Source organism: Bos grunniens, chromosome 16 (assembly GCF_055505025.1).
Source record: "Bos grunniens cultivar Pamir isolate PY7600 chromosome 16, Bosgru_T2T1.0, whole genome shotgun sequence".
NCBI lineage: Eukaryota > Metazoa > Chordata > Mammalia > Artiodactyla > Bovidae > Bos > Bos grunniens.
Window position 1 is genome coordinate 38,128,590 of NC_141180.1, and position 25,504 is coordinate 38,154,093.

Below are 25,504 nucleotides of genomic sequence, written 5' to 3' on the forward strand. Positions count from 1 at the left end.
CAACCCCACCCGGAGGTGGTCTGAGAGCCGGTCTGGGCTCCAGCACAAGAGAAAACCTAGCAGCATGTAGACAGAGCCTCCGCGCTCCTGGGAGGAGGGGAGGAGGGAAGTTCTGTGGGGTCTGGGGCCCTCCGGGTGAGGACAGAACAGTCATGGACAGCACCCGGCCCCCAAGGTGGGGAGAGTGACTCAGGGAACCAACAGATGGCTGTCCCCCTGGGCTGGCTGGCTGGTGGGCTGCCGTCCTGACCTCAAGCCACTTGGGGTGGGGGACCCAGCCTGGGAGGGGTGGGCTCTGGATGCTAGATTCAGTGGCTCAGGGACCAGGGAAAGGGGCTAAAAATAGCTGGAGGCAGCTGAGCCCTCGCTATATATGGCAGAGAATCAGAAGGCTTTGAAGGGCAGACGGCTTAGAGCAGGGAGGGGGCCAGGCAGGGGTCCCGGGGGCAGCCCAGAGGCCTGCAGTCCCAAGGCCACTGTGGGCAGCTTGGGCTCTGGCTGCCCAGCTCCAGGGCCCAGGCTGAGGAGCCTGCCTGGCATCATGCTGCCATCCCGCTGCTATCCCAAACCCGAGGGGGTGAGGCCTGGAGCCATGAGGCCACCGGCAGTTTCCAGCCCTGCCTCCTGATGTGCTGGCTCGCCACTCCCCCGGGAGGAACTGGGGCGCTGAAGGGACAGTGGCCCTGGTCCCTGTCCCTCCCCACTCCTCAGGCCCAGCACAGTCACCTTGTGTCTGGGAACGGCAAGGGCTTTTCCTATCAGAGGAAACTGAAGGTCACACTTTTCCTCATTGATCTTGCAATGTTTGTTAATTACTCTGTCACTGATGTGGCGAAGGATAATTAAACAGCTCTGTTTATATCTTATATGCATAATTATGTGGCTGCGCAGGGCTCCCCGCGCAGGGAGGAGATGCGCCCCTTGCTGCAGGGGAAGGGGAGGCTCGGGATGCTAGGCGCCCGCTGCAAGGAGGCTGGGGAGCTGAGGAGAGCCCGAGCCCCAAGTTCCAGCCCTGGCCATGCCCCCTCCCACCCAGAACTGAGGTCCTTCCTCCGCAGAGCAGAAGGAGCTCAGGGCTGCTCTGCATCTAAGGACACGTGGACCCCAGAAGAGCAAGGCCTTAGCCATCTCATGGGAGAGACGTCAGCCAGGGGACCGTGTCCAGGGCAGGTGGGTGCAATGGGATCTGCTGGCTGGCTGTCCCTCTCCACATATCCAGGTACTACGCCCCCCAACAGGCTCCTTCCCAAGCAGGTACTTGTGGTGAGCTATCTACCCACACACTATCCATCCATCCATCCATCCATCTGCCTGTCCACCCATTCATTTGTCTTCCTGAAGACCCACTGTGTGTTCAGCAGCTCATCGCAACCCTGTTCACACATGTGGAAAGCTGCTTTCTCAGGCCCTTCCCTTCTCACCCCTGCCACACGACCCCCCCCCCAACCCCTGCCCGACTCCTCTCCCCCATGCCAGCCGTGACCTCGGCCCCAGCCCCCACCCCCTCAGGAGTCCTCCATGGGCCCTAAAGAGGGGTCACTACTTGGAGCAAGAGTAAGGGAAGAGGGCGTGCTCTGTAGACACACCACCCCTCCTCCTCGTGGGGTTCTGTCCCATCCAGGGCTTAGATACCCACCTGAAGCCTGCTTGGCACTGGGGCCACCGTCATCCTTGGAGGCTGCCCCGTCTGAGTCCTTCTCCTCCAGGACGCTGCTGTCCTTGGGGGGCTCTTCGCCGTGGTCCTCCTCGTCGCTGCAGCCCTGGGGCTGGACCATGTAGACGCCCTCGGGCGGCAGCTCCAGGCCCTCCCGGGCGATCCGCCCCAGCACAGGCGCAGGTGCCGGCTCCTCGCTGTACTCCCCGTTGACCCACTTCTCAATCACCGCCCGCCTCTTGTCTTCTTCGCTGCGGGGGGCCCGGGCCACCCCAGACTCGGGGCCACTGCGCTCTTTGTCCCGGGGCCGCAGCGGGCTGCCCTCAGTGTGGGCACCGGCCTCCCCACCCTTCTCCACCTCCACCTGGCGGCTCAGCTTGGCGCAGATGGCGTTGAGCTTCAGGCCGCCTTTGCGCTTGGCCGCCATCGCGGGCTTTCCTGCGGGCGGGTCGGTGCACCGGGTGCCTTCAGCTGTGGGGATGGAAGAGAGGGGTCAGAGGCACCGCCACCCACCTCAACAGCCCCACATCCCCCAAGCCAGAGGTCTGCCCAGTCACATTCCACCCCATTGCCCTGACACCAGGCATGTCTGTCCCCTCACTAGACTGTGGGTTCTATTCTCAGAGCCTGGCATGGACTCCGTGGTTCAGAAATATCTTGTAAATGAACGAACGAATGGACGAATGACTTCACGCACAGGAACAGTCTTCTTCTCAGCCCTGGCTTCTGGAAGCACTTCCTCCCCGTGTCTGGCCCTGGGAGCCAGGCCAGCTGTGCCTCAGGATGTCACTCTGCCTCCACCAACTCCTGCAGCCCTGGGGGGCTTGGCTAGCCCCAGGAAGCCCACTTTCCAGATCTGAGAAGCGGGAATAGATTGGGATTCCTCAGATCCCCAGTGGAATGCCCAGAGGCTGCCATTCTAGTGCCTCATCCCTGAGCATGACAGTGCGATGCAAACGGCCTGGAACTGTAAGTAGGCTGCCCGGGCACTGGCCACCTCCCTCTCGGCCACTGAGCAGGGAGCCCAGGGTCTTGGGAGGGGAATGGCAAGACCACCCCCATACAGCTGGAACCTGCCACAAATGCCAACCAAAGCTGACACACCTACACCGGTTTATTTGTATATCGGTCCATCTGTCTGTCCACCCATCCATTCAGCGAGCTCCTACATGGCAGCGCCAGGGGTGGGGCGGTGGCCACGGCAGACACAGTCGTGGCTCACACTCCCTTTCTGCACAGGGGGCCCCATCGAAGCCTCTAGATGGCAGGGCTCCCAGGGGGTGGGCATGGCCTCATCTCCACACAGCTCAAAAGGCTAAGCCAAGGGAGGAACTCTGCTCCCAGGCCCACAGTCAGAAGGGGCTTCACTATAATGGATCAAGAGCCTAAACACACATGCCAGGAACCCACTGAGAGGCTGACTCGGACAGAGATGGGCACACTTGGGCCAGGACCTCATCTGTAGGCAGACTTGGCTTGTGCACACAGATGGTGGCCCCTCGATACAGACAATGCCCGGCAGCCCCAGGTCCTTGTCTTGAAGCCAGCTGCCCAGTTCTTCCAGTCCTGTGGCCCTGGCTCTTCCGGGCCCCACCCTCGCCCTAGCCGGATGCCCACTCTACCCATGTTTGTCCACATCTCGAAGTCTGCACTGCCCACACCCAAGTCTCCAAGCACCATCATGGGCTCTTTCTCAAGGCTCATTGACAGGGCCCTTCATCACGCCATCCCACCTGACCTCCAGGCCAGCCACCAGGCTCTGTGACACCAGGCTTCCTCAGGCAGATCTATGGGGGGCAGGCCGCACCTGGGCCCCTCTGCCCCCGGCCCTGGTAGAGAAGGAGGGTGGGAGTGGGGGAGCCTGCTCTATTTTTACCAGGAGGTAAGCAGCCAAGTGTGTATGGCAGACGGCAAATGAATCTATAAATATTTATCCCAAGGAAGAGGGAAGCAGAAGCTCCCAGGGCTGCACTTGCTGCTGGTGACACCCCGTCCCTGGGCCCCCACCCATCCTGGAGCCTCCTGGCACTTGGGCCCACCCAGCCCTGCCCACCCTTTCCTGATGCCGGCCGTGTGCCTGGCTCAGTCCCTTGCGGGCCCCTACCAGATGTGCTGCAGCTGTGTGCCGGGGGGCCCCCCCAGCCTGCAGGCCCCGTGGCTCCGCCCACGCCCCCGACACCTGCCCTCCAGCTGCTGCTCTGCCCCGCCCACCTGCCTTCCAGATGCTGCCCTCCCTCTGCCTCCCGCTGCTCCCAGGGGTGGAGGTGGGGAAGGCATGTCAGCCTGGGGTGCAGGGCAGGAGGCAAAAGCAGGCCTTCCTTGTAAGTGCACACGCGTGAGAGTCTGGGGCTGTGCGTAGAGGGGTGTGTGTGTGTGTAAGAGCTGAGGTTCAAGTTGCCTGCCCGCCCGCCTTCCGGCCCACCCCGTGGGGCCTTCTCCTCTACCCCTCCTTCGGGACCCTGGGACCTGCAGACTACCCCCCTCGTGGTCTGACCCCAGGCTCCTGTCCATGTAAACATTCCCCTGACTTTCTTCCCTAAAATATAAACGCCGTGGCCGGGCCTCAATGGGAGGAAGCCATCCGTCCCCGGCCCTGTCACTGCCCCTTTCATCTCCTTCCCGCCACCAGCCTGCCCGCTGCTCTATTTACACTGGGAACTTCCTCTGGGAACAATACTGCCCAGGAGGCCGGCTTGGGCTGGAGGGTGGGAAGGCACGGGGACTCCCGTACCGCTAACCTGAGACCTGGCTCCAGAGAGGAGGCGAGGGGCAGGGCGGCTGCAGTGGGCCCAGCTGGGCCCCGGGGAAAGGAGCAGGCCGGTCTCTGCCTGTGGGCCGCCAGCCCAGGGCGTCTCCCAGCCTGCAACCTCTGGCCCCAGGGACGCTGGATGGGCCAGGGTGAGCCCTGGGAGGCAGCACTGCACCATGGTGTGCCCTGGCCTCTGGGGCAGACAGTTGTGAGTTCAGGGCCTGGCTCTGCCCCTCGCTAAGCTCTGGGTTCTGAGCGAGCTTTCCCCACCATGAAAGGATTGCAGGACTAAGGTGACAGGGTGCCTGTCTGTGCCAAGCACAGGTCCTGACAGTCAAGCATCTGGGAAAAGGCAGCTGAGCTCTGGGAGGGGACAAACAGGCAAGTGTGGTGCCACCTCTGGGCACGAGATCCCTAGCTAGACCAGGAAACCACACCTGGGCCAGAAGAGGTTGCTGGTGGGGGCACAGGAGAGGCTGGAGGCCCAGGCTGTGGGCAACAAATGACCTCTCCCTGGCTCCCAGAAAGTCTCTAAGCCTCCCCTCCAGGGGCTCCAAACTCAACAAGCCCCCTGCAAGCAGCTCTGTCTCCAAGCTGGGGGGTCTTGCTCAGGGTGGAGAAAGGGAGGGGCAAGAACTGGCCTGTCCTCACACCTGTAGGCGCTAGTTCATGGTGTCTCACCATGACCCCGTGAGGCAGGTACTGCCGTCGTCCCATTTGACAGAGGAGGAAGCTGACCCTGGAGCCGTGCAGACACTCCAGAGCCCGAGCGCCTGAAGGCCAGGGTGCAGCAAGGTGCGGGGCTGCCACCATGTCCCCGTGGCGGCTCCGGAGACTCCAGGAAGTCCCAGGCCACCCCGAGAGGGCTCCTCTCCACTCCTGCCCATCTCCTCCTCACCCCCACTCCCGGTTCCCATAACACGGAGCCCCCTAAAGTGTTAACTGTGATGGGTAAAATGGTGCAGCAGATTGCTACAATAAATAATTTACTGATATTTATAAATATGCAAATCAGCCAGCTTCAGAAATCGAATGAAGGGAGGGCCTCGGGAGAAGGGCCCGTTATGGCAGGAACCGCATCACTCCCTCCACAGGCTGGGGAAGGCCAGGGCTACTGCCAGCTCTGGGGGAGGGAGGGGGCTCCTCTAGCTGCACCTGGGCCCCTCATCCCTGATCCCTGGGGACTAAGCGGGTGGCTGGATTGGTTCCACCTCCTCTCCTGGTCAGGGCCAGGTCCTTCCTAGCCCTGGGTAGCCTGGGCTCAAGGGGACCGGAGACTCCAGGGCCTGATGCCCACGACTGGGTCTCAGAGTCAGCCTGGGGCGGTGGGGTGGGGGCTAGTCCCCAGGGGCTGGCAGGGCTGGCAGCCCCTCCCCACCGGTGAGTAATGTGTTTTGGGGCCGGGCGGACTGTCAGCTACCAGGCTCCGGGTGCTTTATGGGCTCTGCCTGGTGGCTCTGAACTCCCTGGTAGGAAATAAAGTTCTCCCTGCGCGTCCCTTCTAAACATTTCACTCAGTGGAAACGGTGTTTAAGAAAAATGAGGACATATTTCTTCCTAAGGATGCAGTGTCCCCTTTGGGCGGCCTAATGCCCGCTGTATATCAAGAAGTGGCGAGGCAGGGGCCAGGTGCCCGTCCCCTCTGGTGGGGGTGGTCCAGGGGGCCGGCCTGTCTGCTGCCAGGTGGCTCGGGGGCCACGGGCACCACTAGGCCACTCTGGTGGCCGCCCTGGCCCGCACAGCATAGAGCAATATGGTAGCTGGCACCCTGAGCACCTCCCCTGCGCTGGGGACAGCACTGGGTAACCACTCAGAGCCTCAGTGACACACCCACCCCCATCCCAGCGCAGCCATCATCCTGACCATTTCCAGATGAAAAAGCAGAGCCCAGCGAGGCTGTCAACTGTCGTAGTCATCCAGCATCCGTGTGAGAGCTGGACTCAGATGTCTCACCATCTGAGACCCTAGGTGTACCTCCCACAGCCTCCCAACCAGGGTGGCAGCAATTTCGGAGCCTCCCTGCCACCCGTAAGGACTTGCACTTGATGGGCCACCAGCCCCAGGGCTGGGGTGCCGGGGGCTGAATTCCGAGGACACGACAAGAGCAAGCGGACTGCCCTGGTTCCTGCCAGGATGGATGGTTCAATTTAGACCAGGGGGCAGATGCTTGCTCAAGTCATTACAAGTGTGATCACTGTGGTGAAAAGTCTCGGTCCCACAGGAGTGGTGAGTCTAGGAAGCAAGGAAGGGTTCCCAGAGACACCTGTCCTGGCTCTGCTCCCCCACGAGCTCCCTTGGGGCCCCACCATCCCCCTGCCTCCCTCTTCCCCCTACCACGCAGCCCAACTCTATCTTAACAGTTCCAGCCCCGTCTCCCCAGAGACGACCTGTGCCCTAGGAGAACAGGGGTGTCCTTCCTTCCCTCTTGGGCCCAATCCTGTGCCTCACTTGGCAGAGAGGAGCAGCCACTGCTCCTCGAGGCCCTCAGCTGGGCCCCCTGGTCCCCAACAGCTCCAGGTGGGCAACTGGGGGGGCCCAGCTGCTGGGCCCTACGTGTGCCCCTTGGTTTATTTATTTATTATGATTTTTTAGTCCAGTTAAAAGGTTTACTATCCAGACGCGTCTAAGTGGCCTCACTTAGCGTAAGTAACTCTATAAATCAGGGAAACTGTTAGCATCCACCGCACAGGCTGGCCATCAATCTCCCCCAGGTCACAGCCAAACAGGAAGGGGAGAAAAAAAAAAAAAGTTACCACCCAGGGGAGATTTAAAACACACACACACAGCGCACACGCAGACTGTGCGCGCGCACACACATTCGGGCGTCTCGGTATTTGTACCATCACATTATAGTCACATGTGTACACACACAGCGGCCCGGAGACTGGCTGTGCCACGTGCGTCACGACATGGATGCACGAACGTGGCTACTGCAGCCCGAGGGGGACACACCTGAGGAAGGGGTGAGCCCCCAGGGCTGCGCTCTCAGTGCCTGCGCCGCCCTGCCCAGGCAGGCGGCTCTGGAGGGCGGTGGGACCAGGAGGGGGTTCAGCTGGGTGCTTTCCCCTTCTGTGGCCTCTGCCTCTGCCAAACCCCAAGGGGCCAAGCTTTTCCCTTTTGTGTGCGGGAGGCAGGGAGGTGGTGCCCAAGGACGGGGCAGGGAGGTTGTCAGCCCCAGGCCACTGACAGGCCCTCGTCCCCTGTACCCAAGGCTGGGCACACCCCAGATGCAGCACGTGACTCAAGGAGGGCAGCACCATCCGGACGATCGACCAGCTTCGATGCAGAGCCCAGGACGATGCCCGGCAAGGCGAGCTTTCTGCAGCAGCCTCAGGAATGCCTCACCTCACTTGAGATGTGGCTGGATGCACAGAGCTTGGACACAGGCTCCCACCCTGTCCCCAGAGAAGAGGCCCCAGACCTAGAAGGCCCCCACCAGGAACGGGGGTGGGGAGGCTGCTCCTGGCATTCTCTGAGGGTCCCCAAGGCCAGGCCGGGCAGTCCGAGGGCGGAAGACCCGCCCAGGCCCACCGCCTCTCCCACCTCGCCCAGAGGCCTCCCCGGCTCACCCGCCCGCCTGCCCGCTGCATCTCCCCATGAACTCTATTTCTCTTTCCTCTCTGAAAACAACTGAGCTGTAAATACTGTTTAACCTTCTCCCCCCCTCCCCCCCACCCCCTCCCCTCCGCACTATAAAAACACAAATATGCCATAACTCAGCCGGCCCGGCCGCCCAGCCTCCAACATGCCCTGCGCCCGGGCCTCTCAGGAAGGTCATTACAAACGACTTTCCGATTCACTGCTCCTGAAATAATTTTGTGTATTAAAACCTGAATCTGCACTTTCTGGGGCCGAAAGCCTCGCTTAATTATGGCGGGTGTCCTTGGGACGGACAGTGATCCTTCACTCGCCAGCCCGCGCTCCAGCCCTCCGCCCGCCAGCCCGCCCCCCTCCCGGGGCCCAATCTGTTTTCAAAGTGTGTCTGTCCTTTATTAAATTGTTTTCTTTTCCACATTATCAGTTGCCATGGAGACCTCATCTCTCGGATTATTTGAATTTCATTATATCTATTGATTTGGGAGCATTTCATCTTTTTTATTGTTTTTCTGTCAATTTTCAAAACGAATAACCATCTAATTTGCGTCAGTGCTGATTATGTTTGTCCCTCAATAGAGGTCGGCAGCTGCGCTGGGGAAACAAATCAATGAAAAACCATCATAAAACTCCCCACTCCAGTCTCCAGGATGTGTGGGTGACATTCCACGCCTGCGAGACACACACTCATCAGCTCCAAGTTCGGCTACGGTGGCGGCTGCTCCTCTCCACGTCCGCCTCCTCTGGCCTTAATATTTAATTCTGCGATTTGGGGCATTATTAGTGGTGTTTTTATTAGTGCGTGTGCATGTGAGTGTGCTGTTGCGTTAATTTGTGGGTGAGGCAGGGAAACCCCGGAGGAGGGCAGGGTGGATGGTGCTGGGGGTGCGGTGGGAAGTGGAAAAAAGGGGGGACGCCCAGAGGAGAGGATGGGCCCCGGGACCACCGGGAGGATCATGATGAGGGCTTGGAAAAGGGGGGATGCAGAAGTGGGACTGAGCCAAGGGGAGGAGAGGAGGGAATTCAAATTGCTTACTTTGTTGGTTTTTTTTAAATAATTTATGCAATTTTAAGCATTTATGTATAAATTTTTTAATAAGCCACCCTGGAGCAGGATGGCCATTAACATCCCAACGTCCTTCTGTCCAATGGGCTGGCGGAGAGGATCAATTTCTGAGAGTACTTTCCCTTTTTTATGACATGATAAAATGCTTTTAAAGCAACTTACACAAATATGGAAATTTTTTTTTTCTTTTTTTCCCCGTCCCCTCTCCCTTCCCCTAACAGCCTTCTTATCCACCGGGGATGGGGGGGTGTGCGCACACGCACACTCGCCACTCGCGCTCACGCTCTTGCTCCTGCTGGGGGAGGGGGCGGGGGGCTGGCCGGGAGAGAGCCCCAGTTCTAACTGGAACTGGCCGCCTGTCCTTCTAACAAGGGCATAAACTTTCATTACCCATGCACGCAGTCAAAGACAATTTAGGGAAACGCGCTGCTCGGAAAAGGAAAACCTCAGCGATTTGTGGCCCACACTGCCGTTGCCATCTGGGGGGCTGCTGCCACCTCCAGCCCCCAGTGAGAGGGCGCCAGAGCCCTGAACCTCGGGCCCTGCCCGGCAGGAGGCGGGGAGGGGCCCCAGAGGGTCACAGCCACAGAGGGAGAGGAGGGACCAGACAGAGCCCTGGGAACACCCAGCCTGGGGAGGGGCTGGGCCCCCGTGGTCATGCTCCCCCCACACCCCTTCGCTAACCTCAGTCAGGCATGAGCCCGTGAGGGCAAGCACAGGACTCCAGGGCTGTCCCAGAGTGGACACTCAGCTCTGTGGATGAACAGACAGAGGGACCAAATGAAAATGAAGCAGGAAATTGTCCAGATCACAGGGGTCCACGCTGGAGACTCACGGTGCCTGGGAAAGGCTCCCTCTCCAGGTGTCACCTCCTGCAGAAGTGGGTCTGGGGCAGGAATGCTTCTGCGTGTAAAGGATCAGGGCTACCAGAGGAAGAAGGGGTGTCCTGGCCACTACCACCCTGACCCTACACTTGAACCCCTAACTCCCTGAGATGGAGCCAAACCTTGTGAGGAAGAGGGCAAGTGGCTTAAGACTTAAGGACGATCCTTATTTCCATGTCCCCATTGCCTTCCAGACCCTCATCCTGAGGGCTGAGGCAGGTGGAGGGCCTGAAGGGTGCCCAGTCCCAAGACTGAGAGGGATGACCCTGGTTCCCAGGGAGGATTGGGACTGCGTTCACCCTGCTGAGCCACACCTGGGCAGCTGGACTTTCAGTTCAGTTTCAGTTCAGTCGCTCACTTGTGTCTGAATCTTTGCAACCCCATGAATCGCAGCACGCCAGGCCTCCCTGTCCATCACCAACTCCCGGAGTTCACTCAAACTCACGTTCATTGAGTCAGTGATGCCATCCAGCCATCTCATCCTCTGTTGTCCCCTTTTCCTCCTGCCCCCAATCCCTCCCAGCATCAGAGCCTTTTCCAATGAGTCAACTCTTCGCATGAGGTGGCCAAAGTACTGGAGTACTTTGTCACCTCCTGCAGAAGTGGGTGACATCTTTAGCATCATTCCTTCCAAAGAACACCCAGGGCTGATCTCCTTTAGAATGGACTGGTTGGATTGATCTCCTTGCAGTCCAATGGACTCTCAAGAGTCTTCTCCAACACCACAGTTCAAAAGCATCAATTCTTTGGTGCTCAGCTTTCTTCACAGTCCAACTCTCACATCCATACATGACTACTGGAAAAACCATAGCCTTGACTAGACAGACCTTTGTTGGCAAAGTAATGTCTCTGCTTTTCAATATTCTATCTAGGTTGGTCATAACTTTTCTTCCTGGCCTTTAGAAGCTTCCAAATAAGATAAACTGACATTAGAAACTTGGTGTGTATGCTATATCACTACAGTCGTGTCTGACTCTTTGCGACCTCGTGGACTGTGCCCTGCCAGTTTCTCTGTCCATGGGATTCTCCAGGCAAGAATACTGGAGTGGGTTGCTATGCCCTCCTCCAAGGGATCTTCTAGACCCAGGGATCAAACCTGTGTCTCTTATGTCTCCTGAATTGGCAGGCGGGTTCTTTCCCATTAGCACCACCTGGGAAGTCCTAGAAACTTGGACCGCCTCTTAAAAACGTGTCACTTGAAGCAAGTTATATCTCTGCCCTGGACATCCGTGTCCTCACCTGAGATGCCGGATTGTTGAAAAAAGAGGATGTAGGGTGACATGTCTGGCACAGTGCTGTGCAGCAGGGTGCCTGCCACTGTACTGGATGGTGACTGTGGACAGGGTCCCCACCTTGGGAGCAGGAAGGGCTGTTGCGGTCAGCGCAGAGTCCAGCCCTGCACGGCCCAGCCTTTGCCCAGAGATCTGGGAGGCCTCTTCCTGCCTCCCCCTGCACCCCAAGCTCAACTTTCTCCTGGGACACTTCCACCCTGGAGCCCCCGAGCATCTCTCCTGACGCATCCCATTCCCTGGTGAGCCTGACCATGGGCAGCCCAGGAAGGGCCCCATGGTATCCTCGACCTTCAGCGGCAGCCACATGGGAGCACCCCTGGGGTAGCCTGTGGTCAGGCTACCCCAGCCCTCTCGGGATGCGAGTGGAGCAGGGCTGCGCCCACCCTCCTCCTCACTGGTGCTCAGCCCACCCTCTACCCCCCAACTGTCATTAAAATAACAAGTTTCTGTTACAATCTAAACATTCCCACATCACATAAAGGGTTATATTACACCCGAGTCACTCCCGGGCCCGTGTTTGCACAGAAAAGCTCACGGCAGGTCCCCCCTCCTGACGAAGTGACTTATTAAAGTTTAAACAGTAATTAACAGAACAATAAAAATAAAGGGATGTTTGGGGAGTCATAGCGCACACAGGGTTTTTGGCAGTGCCAGCAGTTTTTCAGTGCCCTGCGCTGGCAGCAAAATGCGACTGTGAAGCCAGGGGGGACAGAGGGCTGGGCCAGGGTTGGGCCGGGGAGACTCCGGGCCTGGAGGATGAGAAACTGAGGCTGGACGGGAGGGAGGGGATGAGAAGGCTGCTGGGAAGCCCTTCTGGAATCCGTGGGGCCACCAGCCCCGCCAGGATCCTGGGTGGCAGGCTGGGCGTGGGGGGAGCAGGAGCAGCAGTCTGATAGCCACAGTAAGTCCACCGAGCTAGGCTGCAGAGGCTCTGTGATGCCAGGGCCCAGTTTGGCCCTGGGCCTTGCTGGGAGTCCAGTGCCCTGGTCACATCCAGCCAACGCCAGCATGGACCTGACCGGGGGAGGGGGGTTATCGGGTACCCTGGTCCTGTGGGCATCACCAGACCCTGCAGCTATTCATTCCTGGGGCTGGACCCTGACCACTCTGGCTTCTCTCCCAGTCAGGCAGGGATTTTTCCCTGTTCCTGTGCTTGGGGCACTGTAGCGCTGAGAACTGTCCCAAAGCCCCTGGCCTCTACTAAGCATGAGTAAAGACTCAGGGGGAGCCTTCCTCTCCACCCTCTGGGAGGTGGAGACCAGCTGGCCCACCATCGCTGGGTCCTGCCTGAAGGGAGGAAGCACCTGGCTGGCTAGGCCAAAGTGGGCCCCACTGGTAGGCCCTTGATTTGCAAAGGTCCTCAGGGAGCCAGCCCTGGGGGGCTGGCCTAAGGCCAGACCACTCATCTTTCGCCTCTCCTGGTCTACCTCCACAAATTCTACCTAGATACTTAGACACCTGGGCTGGGGGCAGACAGAGATCCTGAGGGATGGGGGAAGGGGACAGCAGAGAACCAGAGAGGAGGGCCTCCACCTGGACGAGGCCAGTGAGCTCGGTACTGTTTTCTCAATGACTTGGGAGCTGGGGAAGGAGGGACTGCAGGAATGGTAAGTGGCCACAGTGCACACGTGTTATCCCACGCTGACCAGGCGATGGGTACCAAAGTACTACTGGGCGGGCCCTGGACACACCGGCCCCCAGGCTGCCCTCTCACTTCTTCCCGACTCCCCAGGCCCTGGCCGTCACAGGCTGTGTTGCCGGGTGCTCTCGCAGGCTGTCCTCTTTTAACCCAGAGCTCACAGCCAGTCTTGCTGCCCTCGCCAGCCCTTCCTGTCCAAGGAGAGCCTCTCTGCAGTCACTGTTCTCACCATAGAACGTTAGTTCTCCAAAGTGTTTTTCAGTATGACATCCCCAACTCAGGTTCTCCCCACGAGAGCAGAGCAAACAGTCCAGTGTGGGGCCACCATGAGGACCATGACAGCGGTCTCCACCCTTCTCTTGGCCTTCTCCATCTCCCTTGGGTCTCCGTGAGCCAACCTGCCCTCCCACCTGCCTGGGGACCCCAGTTCTGCCATAGCCTCCCTCCACCCCCGTGCCCACCATGGACAGCCTGCACGAACGTCAAGCCCGGAATGCAGCCTCTGGCCCCAGGCAAGCAGCCCCACCAGGTCCTGGCACCAGCTCCCCTGCTGGTTCCTCCACATCATAGCTGCAGGGGCTGACAGGAGCGGCTGCAAGCCGTGCATGGAGGCGAGACGCTGGGCTGAGTTGAGAGGTTCTCTCCAGCCTCATGTCTCCTGGGACCAGGTTCCCAGGCTGCTGGCGTGCATAGAGGGCAGGAACTCACCCAGGCTGGGCCTTCATGGTGCCTGGCCATGCTGCTGCCTCCCTGCAAGGCCCCTGCAGACCCAGCTGGCCAGGGAGGATAGGGCCCCAAGGCTCTCAGTGCTGCCCGGGATCTGGGCACAAACTGTGCCCCAAAGACATGGAGAAGAGCCAGCAGCTTTCCCTCTCCCTCTTTCCCAGGCACAGTTCTTTGGGGCTCCACCCCTTGCCCCAAGATGAAGGACTCTTGGTGAGGGGAGAGTGACACTTCCCAAGTGCGCAGCTGCTCTGCTCAGGAGCCAGGCTGCAAAGAATGACAGGGGCTCCAACGCCCTGGCCAGAGGAGGCCGACTGAGTTACCCAGCGTCAGGGGCAGGGAGGGCGTGCTGGGGGTTAGGAGGAGGACTGGCAGAAGGCAGGGCCCCAAGGACGGCAGGTGGGGACAGAGAACTTCTAACCGCTGTGCTCTAAGGCGGGCAAACTGGGGGCAGGTTGCTCATTCTAATCCACTGTTTCTAGAATCCCCAGCTTCTCCCCTGCCCGCCACAGCCCAGCAAGGACCCCTGGCTGGACAAGGCGCTCCCAAGTGTGGCAGCTCTCGGGGCAGAGGCTGTCCTAAATGTGTACAGAACTTTAGAACCAGAAGGACTTTGAGGCCCAAGATGGCTGAGAGACTTGTCGAAAGCCCAGGTCACTCACTTGTCGGGACCAAACAAATCCAGAAACCCAATTTCTCACCTAGGCCCTCTCATGACAAATGATCACACTGCTCATTTGTGTTTAAAAGTTGAATTTCCTGCAGCCTTGGAGACAAGTCCCCCCGCCCCCCCAGGGCCCATCAGCCCCGAACTACACAAGGGTTCCCTGCTGGAGAGGCTTTAAGCCCCTCACTCACTCCCCTGGGCAAGGACCCTAGATGGCTCTAAAGCAGCCCCCCTAGGGTGCAGGGCCGCAAGTCAGGCTCCTCAACTCACTCAGGGAAGCACAAATGGTGTCTGGCTCTGTGACCTGGCTTACCACAGGAAATGGGCAGGACACCTGGATGGGTGACAACGTGTTGCAGGAAGGGACTTCCTCTTTCAAGAATTGGGACGACCCCCCCACCCCCGCCACCCGCCAGAACTTGTGAGCTGTGCTATGAAAGGGAATCAGGGCAAGCACCATTCTGGGAGGAGAGGAGAGACCTGGCAGAGACAGGTCCGGGGCAGGTAAGCACAGCCTCCGGGAGCCCCCGGGAAGAAGGTGGGGATGGTAGCAGGTGGCAGAGGGGTGCTGCGGATGATGTGCTGCCCCCACCCTCCCTATAGCCCATCTCCACAATCCCCCGGCTGAGGCCAATGACAACGACATGAGGGGACTAATTTAGGAGTATTTTTAAAACTGTGGCCCTGGTGGAGGGGTTTAGCAGTTGTCAGCCATCTGGAGTAAGGAATTACTGTCACCTTCCTGATCCTATAGTCCCTAAACCCAAAGCTGGTTACAGCTCAAGGGGGGAGGCAGCAGGTGGGTGGGGGCTGGGGCCTGTCCCAGGGAGATGCCCACAGGCTAGGAAGCACCTTCTCTGCCCTCGGAGGGGGCCTGGGGCCGGGGGAGGGGACTGGAGAGCCCAGTGTCCTCTGCGCCCACTCGAGCTCCCCCGCCCGCTCACGCACGCTCACTCCCTGGGCCATGCCGGCTCGCGCAGGGGCCGTCAGGTAAATTAGATCTGAAAGCTGACAATTTCTGACCATATTTCCTTGATTATTTCAAACAAATGCACAGCAGCCGCTGTAAGGAGATTAAAGTGACATAAACGTCCCGAGTGGGAGGGGGGAGGGCAGAGGATTCAGGTCACCCCCATCCGTCCCCCGCCTGACAGACGCTATATCGCTATCCAATCCAATAAAAAATCCCCCCCTTTTGCTTTAATTAATTTTACAGCTAGCTTGCTTAATTACTTTCAATCAAAATCCTCCTGCCATCGCAAAATTAGAGATGGTTGAGCTCCATTAGCCTAAATTCTTCATTTCCATATAGAAAAGAGGCTGTCTGCATAGCCAGCCTGGGCACCCGGCAGGACAGACGCCCGTCTGCCCGCCCGCTGCCAGCCAGCCCACTCCTGGCTTCCGCTCCATGGCTATCTCTAGTCCTTGTATTTCCCCTCATTATCTTCTGTCCTTGCTCCTTGGGCTGAAAGGTGAGGTCCCAGATGGGGTACCTTCCCCACTGGCCCCCACTCTTCCCCTGACTCGTGTGGGGACCGTAGAGCTGGGCTGGACTGCCAGCGTCAGCTGCCCCTGGCAAAAGGAGGGCCAATCCTGGGGTCCCTGATAAGGGGCACCCGCTGCTCCCAAACCCATGGGAAGACCCAGGGCCCTCTGCCTCATCCATCTTCATGAAGCAGACCTCCCAGCCAGGCAGGACCACTTCCAGCCTTGGACTTGGCCCCTAGTCAGTAAAAACCACCAGAACCCATGTTACCCGGGGTCACCTCTCTGCTGACTCCTGGCTGGAGTCCTTGCTCACTATCAGAGCAACCCCAGGGCTAGCTGTCTCCATGGTGCTAACAGGCACTATAGCAGCTCCCATGTTCTCCAGGGGGCCCCATGAAGGCCCCTGCTCACCCTCCCATATCCCTGGTTTCCAGCCTGTGACAGCTGCTTGGGCTCCTCCACCCCCGGCCTGGGGCAGGTGGGTGGCAGGTCTGGGCTCCATCCACGTCCTGTGCTTGCACCAGCTCCCTTCTCCTCCCATCCTCCTGCCTCCTCCTCACAGCCCCCAACCTCAACTCCAGAAGCTCCACTTCAGGTTTTCCAGGCTACAGCCCTGAGTGTCACCACAGGGTCCAGCCCAACCTGGGCTCCAGCTGATTAAGGATCTGCAACAGGATGTAAGGATTACAATAAAACCTGGCTCCGGATCTACAGGGGCCGAGGGCCAAGTTTTGGCCCTTGGACTCCCCTCACCTCCCCTTTCGACATACCCCCTCCCTCTTAGCTGCCAAGGGCCAAGAAAGCCTGGGCCTCTGGGTCCTCCATGGGGTCCTGGTTGGACTGTCGATGACTGTCATGGGTAGCATGTGGGACTCAGGCCAAGTCTGGTGGGAAGGCAGGACTGGGAGGGGCTGGGGAGGGGACTGATGGCTGAAACCTGCCCTGGACCCTCCACAGGGACAGGAAGCCAATCTGGTTCTCCCCCTCAGAGAACCCACAGGAAGGTGGGGTGTCCTGGGTCTGACTTCTGGAAGCTCTTAGTGAGGCTCTTCCGGGAGCAGGCTTCACGGCTACCCTATTGCTCTGGCTGAAGGACTCTGGGGTTGGGCAAGGTAGTGGAACCTGGATCTTGGCAGCCAGCCTGCCCAGACACCAGGGACCCACGGTCAGTCTGCAGGCTCCTCTTGGATCTTGTGTTAAGGGTTAACCCAAGTCCTCCCCTTCCTGGGTCAGCTGAGCTTCTCAAATACATTCCTAAGTACCTATGGGCACGGTCCCCCATTGGCCCTAGGGATCTAGGGAGAATGGTTTCAGGTATCAGGGAGCTCAGATTCTCATGGGGAAGACCCACTAGCACCAAAGCATTCCCCACACCATGGAAAGCACAGAGGGGAGGCCAGCTGTGAGTTCCAGGAAGGTGTCCAGGCCCAGATCGTGCCTGGGAGGCCAGCAGGTGCAGAAGGTGGGGGACCAGGGCGTGGCCCCGCGGGGCTCCTGCCCCTCCAGACGCTCTGCCCTCCACACAGGTCGGCATCCTGTCTCCTGGTCCCCTCCTCTGCGAGCTGTCAGCAGGGTGGGTGAGGGAGCCGCGAAGGGCACGAGGAACCCCGGCCTCAGGGGCATCTCTGGACTTCCTGATCACTCTCCCTCCCCTTGGGGGCAGAGCTGAGGTGCAGCTAACAGAGCAGCATTCTGGCTCTGCTCCTGAGGCACCAGACCTGGCACAGTTGGTAGAAGGGTGGTTGGAAGAGCAAGTTCTGGGCCAGATGCCCAGAGTTTGAAGGGGCTCAGCCCCAGTAGGGCGGTGAGGTCCCCACCCGTCCCGCCAGCCAGCACCCTTCTCCTCCCCTCTGCGTGCCTCCTCACAGCCCCCAACCTCAACTCCAGAAGCTTGTGGAGCAGGAGCACCTGGCTCTCACCCCACTCACTCCTTCAACTGAGGAAACACTCCTGTATCTCAGGCTGGCTACCCCTCCTCCTGGGCTTCCCTGGTGGCTTAGCTGGTAAAGAATCTGTCTGCAATGCAGGAGACCCAGGTTTAATCCCTGGGTTGGGAAGATGGGTCAGGAAGATCCCCTGGAGAAGGGGATGGCAACCCATTCCAGTATTCTTGCCTGGAGAACTCCATGGACAGAGGAGACTGGCGGGCTACAGTCCATGGGGTCACAAAAAGTCAGACACAACTGAGCGACCAACACTTTCACCCCTCCTCCTACACACTCCTTAGGGGGTCTTGGCTGAAATTTTACTTCTTCCGGGAAGCCCTCCAAACTGCAGGGCCCCCCCTCCTCTGCCCTCTCTTTGCATGCTGCTGTTAGCTAGCACTTCTGTAATAACTCGGTTAATGACCCCTCTGTCTTGCTAGACTGCAAGATCTGCAGGACGGGACCACTGTTTTAGCACAGCGCCTGACCCAATAAATATTTACTGAACGGATACAGAAAACTAAGTGCTTCTCAAGTTCATCATGGGAAGAGCTGGGATTGGGGTGTGTGTGGCCTGACTTCTGTTCCAAGCCCCTGTGGAGCTCCAGGGTCTTTCCTATCTGTGAGGCTGGGACTAGGTGGGACTGAGGCTGAAACCCCTTCTCCTTGGTCTCTGGCCCTCTGGAGCCTCAGGATCACCTCCAAATGCCCTTCCCAGGGCTCTGCCTGGAGAACAAAGGAGGCCCCAGTTGTTCCCACATTGCTCTGGGAGAGGAGCAACTGCTGCCGGCCAGGCCCTGGCTGAATAAATCCAGCAACTGTTTGCAGGATAGTGCGATTCGCGATTCTCTCCCACTACTCCTGTCTCTGTCCCAAAAAGGAGAAAGGGAAATTGAAAAAAAAAAAAAAAATGGGGAAAGATCCCATCCCAAGCCCTACGACCTTCCTAGCCCCAGCTATCCAGTCTGTCTGAAAATGTTATTAACACGCAGAGGGCATGGGGACAGCCACCTGCCATTGTAGACAACTGGGACAGCCGCAGCAAAGGGTGAGGCTGTGAGATCAGGACCCAAAAAAAGGAGGTGAGGGAGGGAAGGATTGGGGGGGGGGGCGGTGGGACACGGGGCAACAGGAAAGATCAAAGAAAACTGACTCTGGAGAACACTGAATGCCCAGCTCAGCAGTCACAGGAAAGGGCCCTGAGGATGAGCGGAGGGAAAGGGCAGAGACCCGCAGAGACACCTAGAACCAGAGGGCCCAGGAAGGCCCTGGGACACCAGGCTGAATGGGGAGGCAGGAGGTTTACGTGGGGGCAGAGGGTACAGTGGCAGGGGTTGGGGGGGAGGTGGCGAAGGAGGAAACGAGAAGTTGACTGGGGAAGAGGGAGAGAGGTCTATTAAAAACCTCTCAGTGCATAACACAAAATGTCAGGGTTTATAGCTTCATTCTTGGCATTGCCGGGACTGAGAACCCTGCACAGAAATGTCACCGCTTGTCATGTTTAATCACCTGCTGTTTGTTAACACCTTCCCTGCAAGGAGCCTGTCTCAATCTGCCCCTGGGCCCCCAAGGGACCCGGAAACAGAAAACATCCCCATCTCCTTCTTGGCCCTGCCCCCAGGGCCTCGAGGGAGGAGCTCCATCAGCTATCCAGCTGAAGGCCTCCCCAGGAGCCCCAAAGTGACCCTTCCGAACAGGCGGGCCAGGGAAAGGGACCCATGTGGTCTGAGCAAGGGGCCAGGACCTCTGGCCATGGACTAGGTGTTCTGAGTGGCTGGAGCCAGGGTGCTCCCAGGCTGACTCCTTTCTCCTGCTCTCGAGGGCTGCCTGTCCATTCTGTCTGACCGACTCCTGTCCCTACCTCCTGACCCCGGGTGGAAGAGAAGAGAAATAAAAGAGGGCCCACTCAGATCCCTGCAGCCTGGAATTCACCAATCTGTCTGCTTGAACAGCAACTGCCACATAACATCTAACATTCAAAGCCACCATCCTTCCAGTTACAATCCCGGATCACACCATCTGTGGCTCTGGCTTGGCTCTCTCTGAGCATGCTTTGCTGGGTTGTTTAGACTAGGAATTCTCAGTCCTACTGCCCCGTAATTCCTTCCCCTGGGGGTGGGAGGGCAGAGTCGGCCACTGGAGCAACACAAGTCTTCCTAAGAACACCTGGCTGCTCTCTACCCCTGAAAGCATGGTGTGGTTAACACCAGGCAAGGGGCTGGGTCCTCTCTCAGACAACACCTACACAAACAACCCAGTCCCCAGATGAGAGCCCCCACTCAGGGGCAACTGTCTGCAGAGCATCAAGTCAATCTTGTACAGTTCCCAAGGTGGCCCCGTTACTTCCAGAAGAGATGAGGGCCAGTGATGAGCTGAGCGGCAAGGGTTTCCCATTCTTCCAGCAAAATCCACACTTACACAGAAACATATCTGACAAACGTGCAGCCACACAACTGCCTCCCAGGAGAACGCCCGTTCATTTAGATTTTCTTTCTGAAGAGCTCTTCGACCCATCCGTTCATTTCCAACAGAAACAAGTCAGAATATTTTCAACTCCCCTTCAATCCTTCCCAGCAAATAGGTGGCAGCACCCCTTTCTCAGGAGATTGGCAGTAATGAAAGCTTTTAGAGGAGGCTTCCTCCAAAAAGTTCAAAATGCATTTGCATCAACAATTGCATTTTATCTTGCAAAATGGCAGGCCCAGGGATGTGTCCATGGGTTATGGTGAGGATGTAGGTGGGGCCCGGAGGTGTTGGGGATGTAGGCCAGGCAGCAGAGTTACCATCCTGGCCCTGGAGGGCTGAAAGAGGACTGTACTCCATGCTGCCATTGGAACTGTCCCTAGGGAAGCCCCCTTCTTCAAGGGCAGCCCTACTCTGGGTCTGTCTCCCTTTGAAAGTGTTAGTCGCTCAGTTGTGTCCAACTCTTTGCGACCCCATGGACTGAGGCTGCCAGGCTCCTCTGCCCATGGAATACTCCAGGTAAGAATACTGGACTGGGTAGCCATTCCCTTCTCCAGGGGATCTTCCCAACCCAGGGATCGAATCCAGGTCTCCTGCACTGTAGGAAAATTCTTTACCATCTGAGCCACCAGGGAAGACCCCATCTCTTTGCACTTGGAAACAAATCCCTAAGTGTCTCTGGGCCTCCTGTTGCCCCACTGGTGAAATGGGACAACTCCCTGTGTCTCTCTCCAAGGGAGCTGAGAAGAAGTGGATAGTCGGTGTGGTGTTAGAGTTTGTCGGAAGGAGGCATTGAGGAGGCTGAGCGGGTTTCCACTGCCGTGATTCTGCATGTTGCACCCCGTCCTCTCCAGGGAGGAGGGGGCTCACTGTTAAAAGGGGAGGGCGGGTTAGGGACTCAGCTGCAAGACCCTTCCCATGCCAAGGAGAGGTTTTCAGGTGGTGCTCTCTTGTGCCAGGGAAGGTGTGTGTGCACACCCACTCGAGTCCACAGGCACGTGGCTAAACACAGCCCATGGACCCGGAGCAGGGCAAGTTTAGGTGGAGCCAGTTGTAAATAGGAGACACAGGAGACACGGTTCAATCCCTGGGTCTGAAAGATCTCCTGGAGGAGGAAATGGCAACCTACTCCAGTATTCTTGTCTGGGAAATCCCATGGACAGAGGAGCCTGATGGGCTCCAGTCCATGGGGTCGAAAAGAGTCAGACATGACTGAGCACACCCGCACACGCAGTTGTAAGTAACCCGGCCTGGACGGAGACTATTCCACAGGTGCTTGGGCTCCCCAGGACCCTGAGGGAGGGGCCATGTCACTCAGGCCATCTTCCTGCCTCCAGGCCCCAGGGGCTTCACAGGACATGGGTTTTTCCAGTCCTGGGCCAACCAGGGCGGGTGGTCACCACATGGCTGACTATGTGGAGTGACAGCTAGGAACCTCTCCAAAGCCCCGCCTTCTTGGGTGTCAAGGCAAGCACCCCACCTCCTGGGTACGCTGCCTGTGGGAGGTAGGACTTGAGCCCCTTCCACTTCAGGGATTTGAAAAGCTGGTTCCCATCGTTGAGGTGGACTCTGAACACACATGGAATGTGTCCCCCACCAACTCAATAGGTCAGGGTGGAGCCCCAGATGAGTCAGGAGCAGATCTGGCCTGAGGTTCAGGGGAGCCCCAGGGTCCAGAGCTGTTTTGTCCAAGCCACTTGGATTTATCAGATGAGCACGGCCTCCCAGCCAGACCCCCTGGTATAATCCTTTCATTAATTTACTATTCAATGGAAAATTACTCCTTACCCAGGAATATAAGTTTTCATCTTATTTTAAGTTCGATTCTTAAAGCAATTACCCAGGCATCTGGCAATGACTTCACCGCTGCGGCCGGGCCCTGGAGGGGAGAAGCGCGGCCCTGAAGCTGCACAGACTCCTGGCTCCCGGCCCTGGAGGGGAGTTCAAGGAGGACTGGGAGCCCCCAAACAACTGGCCTGGGTCCTGGGAGGGAAGTGGGGGGTACACCACCGTGTCTGATATTTGCTATGTGTGGAAACGCTCCTCTCCAGCACCACCTGCCCCATGAACCCACTGGTGACAGTTGTTGAAAAGCCTCAGCAGCTGGTGCCGCGGGAGCATTTTCTATTTTTAATTGTTTGATAGGAATATTAACTCATCTCCGCCCGTTCCCAAGACACACTTCCCAGCCAGAGGGTTTCCCCCATTCCCCAGACCTTTTTCTCTCTCCCTCTCCAGTTGGAAATCTACTTTGAAAGTAATAACTGGAAGCACAGACCTCTGTGAGTTTGCAAAGGATCAGCGCACGAGAGAGAGAAAGAAATAAGGTCCTCACTAGCCAGCGTGCCCCGAGCAGACCTCAGAGCCAGACCAGGCAGAGCAGGTGGCTCAGCACCCACAGGCACCGCTGCTCCCCCCTCCCCCTTCCTGGCCAGCCTCTCCCTCTCCCCTCCGGTCAGTCCCACTGACCCAGTCTGCTCACTCGTCAACCTCAAGTGGGGCGGGACGCTCAGGAGCCTCCCAGGGCGGAGGCCCTGGGAGGGAGGCACGTGGCCCTGGGCTCAGTGGCTGACTTTCCTTTCAGCTGCCATTTCCGAGAGGGAGGGAGGGGGAGAGGGCAGCCTCTCCGTGGAGCCACCGGAGAACCTGCCAGCCAGGCCTCCAGGGAGAAACACAAGGGCTCCAGGCCCAGCCCCGACGGGAGGGTCACCTGGCTCAGCCACTGCCCGAGCTGCTGGGGACAAACTGGACCCCGGGGGGCCCCCTCACCCGTCCTCGGAAGGCACCCCCCAACCCAGCAGCGGGGCCACTTGGCCTCCTCGCCCTACCTGCCCTTGGCCCCCCTGCCGGGCTCGTCCCTCTCAAGGTCGCAGGGCTGTCCACACCAGGAATATTTACTCACCAGACTGGCCCTGTTAGCAGCACTCACCACAAATATGCTTTCTGATAAAGTTGGCAGAAAAAAAAGTTCTAGAGCTGGAAACAATGTCAGAAATCATCCCCTACCCCCACACAGGGAGGGTGAGGTGGGGCCTGCGAGCAGGTCACACAACCAGCTCCTGGGGGAGGCTTCTGTCACGCTCTCTCACTTTTCTCCTTCCTGTTTTACTTCCCAACATAGAGCCTGTTGCCAGGGGACCAAGGGCTGGGGATGGTTCTACAGGAGCACCGGGTCTTGGCCCCGAAAGAGCACGGCCTGGAGGCAGGGGTGTGGGCAGCAGCCCTCTGTTTACCCCGCCAGGAGCTCTCTTGGGGGCCTCTGGGGGACGAGGCCAGACGGCCTCTCACCTCTGCTTCTCCCTGGGCCGTCTCACCTCGCTGAGCTCCTGCCCACCCGCCCGCCCTCCCTCAGTGCACATGGGCTTTAATGTTTTTATTACCTGTTTGACTCGCTGCCTTATTGCTTCTCCCCTTAATGGGGCCGTAACCGTGGAAACGAGGAATAAACGGCCACCAGAAAATGAGATGATTAAACAGGTCACCCTGGCAAAACAAACTCAGCCAAGGAACCTCTGGGGGGTGGGGAGGGTAGGCTTCTCCTCCCCCACCCACGGCTGAAAGGCTTGGACCAGACTGGGGATCAACGTCCCTGTCCCTGAACTGGGGCAGATACAGGGGGGCGCCCCCTGCTGGACGGTGTGGCACCTGGCCTGTCCTTTCCTCAGGCTCCCCTATCTCCCAGGCAGCCCTCCTGGCTGGCCTTGGGCCCTGCACTCTTGGGCTGAAGGGGTGGCAAGGAGGAAGGCATGGGCCTAGAGGCGATGAAGATCATCACCAAGGAGGCGATGCACTGCCTGATGACACAAAGCTCTAGAATTCTCTCCCCGCTGACTTCCTGGATGCCTCTGACTTTCTCACTGGGCTGGAGTTTCCCATCTAGTGCACCTCCAGCTCTCATGCCGCATCGTCCCCCACCCTCCCTGGGGTCCCTGAGTTCCTGGAGAAAGCTCTAGAAGAAAAAGCCAACATAGGCCAAAGTTCCACTTGGGAAGGTCTCCTCTAAGAACCCCTGGTCTTTGGAGCCACGCCATGTGTCTGTGCCTCCCCTGGGCCAACCTGCTCCCACAAAACCTCAGGGTGGAAGGCAACACGAAAGGGCCTTCTTGACAATAAGGAGGACTCCTTAACCCCTCAGCACTGGCCAGAAAAGCCCCCAGGAGGGACTCCGTGGGAAGCTAAGAACAGATCCCAGAGCCAGAGCAGGAACAGCCGAAACCACCACGCCAGGGGCAGAGGGGCTTGGTATACGCCACCCCTGCTCTCTGGCCTTGCTCCAGGCACTGCGTACACCCAGCTGGAGGGGTCCTGGGCCTGGGGGGCAGGACCTAGAGAAGACGGACATGCCACAGTGAGGTTTCTGCTGGGGGAGACAGAGACAGGCAAAGGAGGAGGCAGAGGAGAGTTCCGGACCCTCCACTGGCTACTGCCCCGGGCCCCTCCAGGGCAGCAGACTGTGGGTGTGTGACCTCCCCACCCCAAACCACGGTCATGGCTAGCAGCTAATGGGGCCCCTGACAACCACTTGCTGCCTGTCTTCATCCTCATGCCCACTTTCCCCCTCATGTCATCCCTCATCCCAGCCCCACTCCTTCCTGTAAACCAGGCCTAGAAAGCTCTGGAGGAGCCAAAGCTCAGGTCCCAAGGCAATCAGCCAAGTGTTTCCTGCCTGCCTCCTGCTGCCCCCGCTCAGAACCTGGAGAGGCACATTAATCAACCCATTCCACCAGCACTAACGGTGGGAAGGCACGGGGCCGGCCCTGGACCACGCGCTGGAGGAGACATGGATGCCGGGCTAACTCTAATGGTCACCATTATGAGCAGCAGCAGCAGCAGAAGGCAGGGCTCCTGGCCTTGGCCTCCTGGGGGAGGGTACAGTAGTCTGAGTGCTGCCCTGACACACCAATGTCATGGGTATAACCAGATCCTCAGAGCAGCAGGCCCCTGGCCAAGCTCTGATCTCTTATCTCCTTCCAGGGCCAACTGGGTGTGAGGCTGCAAAGGGGGAGGGGCAAGAAGGTAGGCAGGAGGGCCTGGCTTTAGGGAGCTGGGTCGCCTGGGCCAAAAAGGGCAGAAAACTATGGTTGCATAATGGGAAGCAAGAGTTCTGCTCTTCAGGTTGGGGGAGGGGAGAGGTAGAGGAGAGTGAAGAGTACGAGGCAAGAGAGGCAAGGGACTGGCGGAAGTCTGGAAGGCGTGGGTGACGCAGGAAACATTGTCTGCCCATCTCCATCTGTCCGAATACCTCCCATCCTTTATCAAGTTCAAAGGCCACTCCTTCACAAAACTCCCTGGGCTCTCCTCTCGGGCGCTCCTCTGCCTGGTGGGACAGGTAAACACATCCGTCTCCCTCCACCAGGCAG

The 25,504-nt window shown here is 58.6% G+C and overlaps 1 protein-coding gene across 5 annotated transcripts in view; it reads right to left on the reverse strand.

The window, feature by feature from the left end:
• Nucleotides 1-25,504, reverse strand: part of CASZ1 (castor zinc finger 1) — a 153,053-nt gene that overhangs the window by 23,325 nt on the left and 104,224 nt on the right. For all 5 annotated transcript variants that reach the window (XM_086344419.1, XM_086344417.1, XM_086344418.1 and 2 more), the window contains one exon: nucleotides 1,637-2,125. In XM_086344419.1, the coding sequence (XP_086200545.1) occupies nucleotides 1,637-2,081 (445 nt within the window). In that variant the 5' untranslated portion in view covers nucleotides 2,082-2,125. The remainder of the gene's footprint in view (nucleotides 1-1,636; nucleotides 2,126-25,504) is intronic.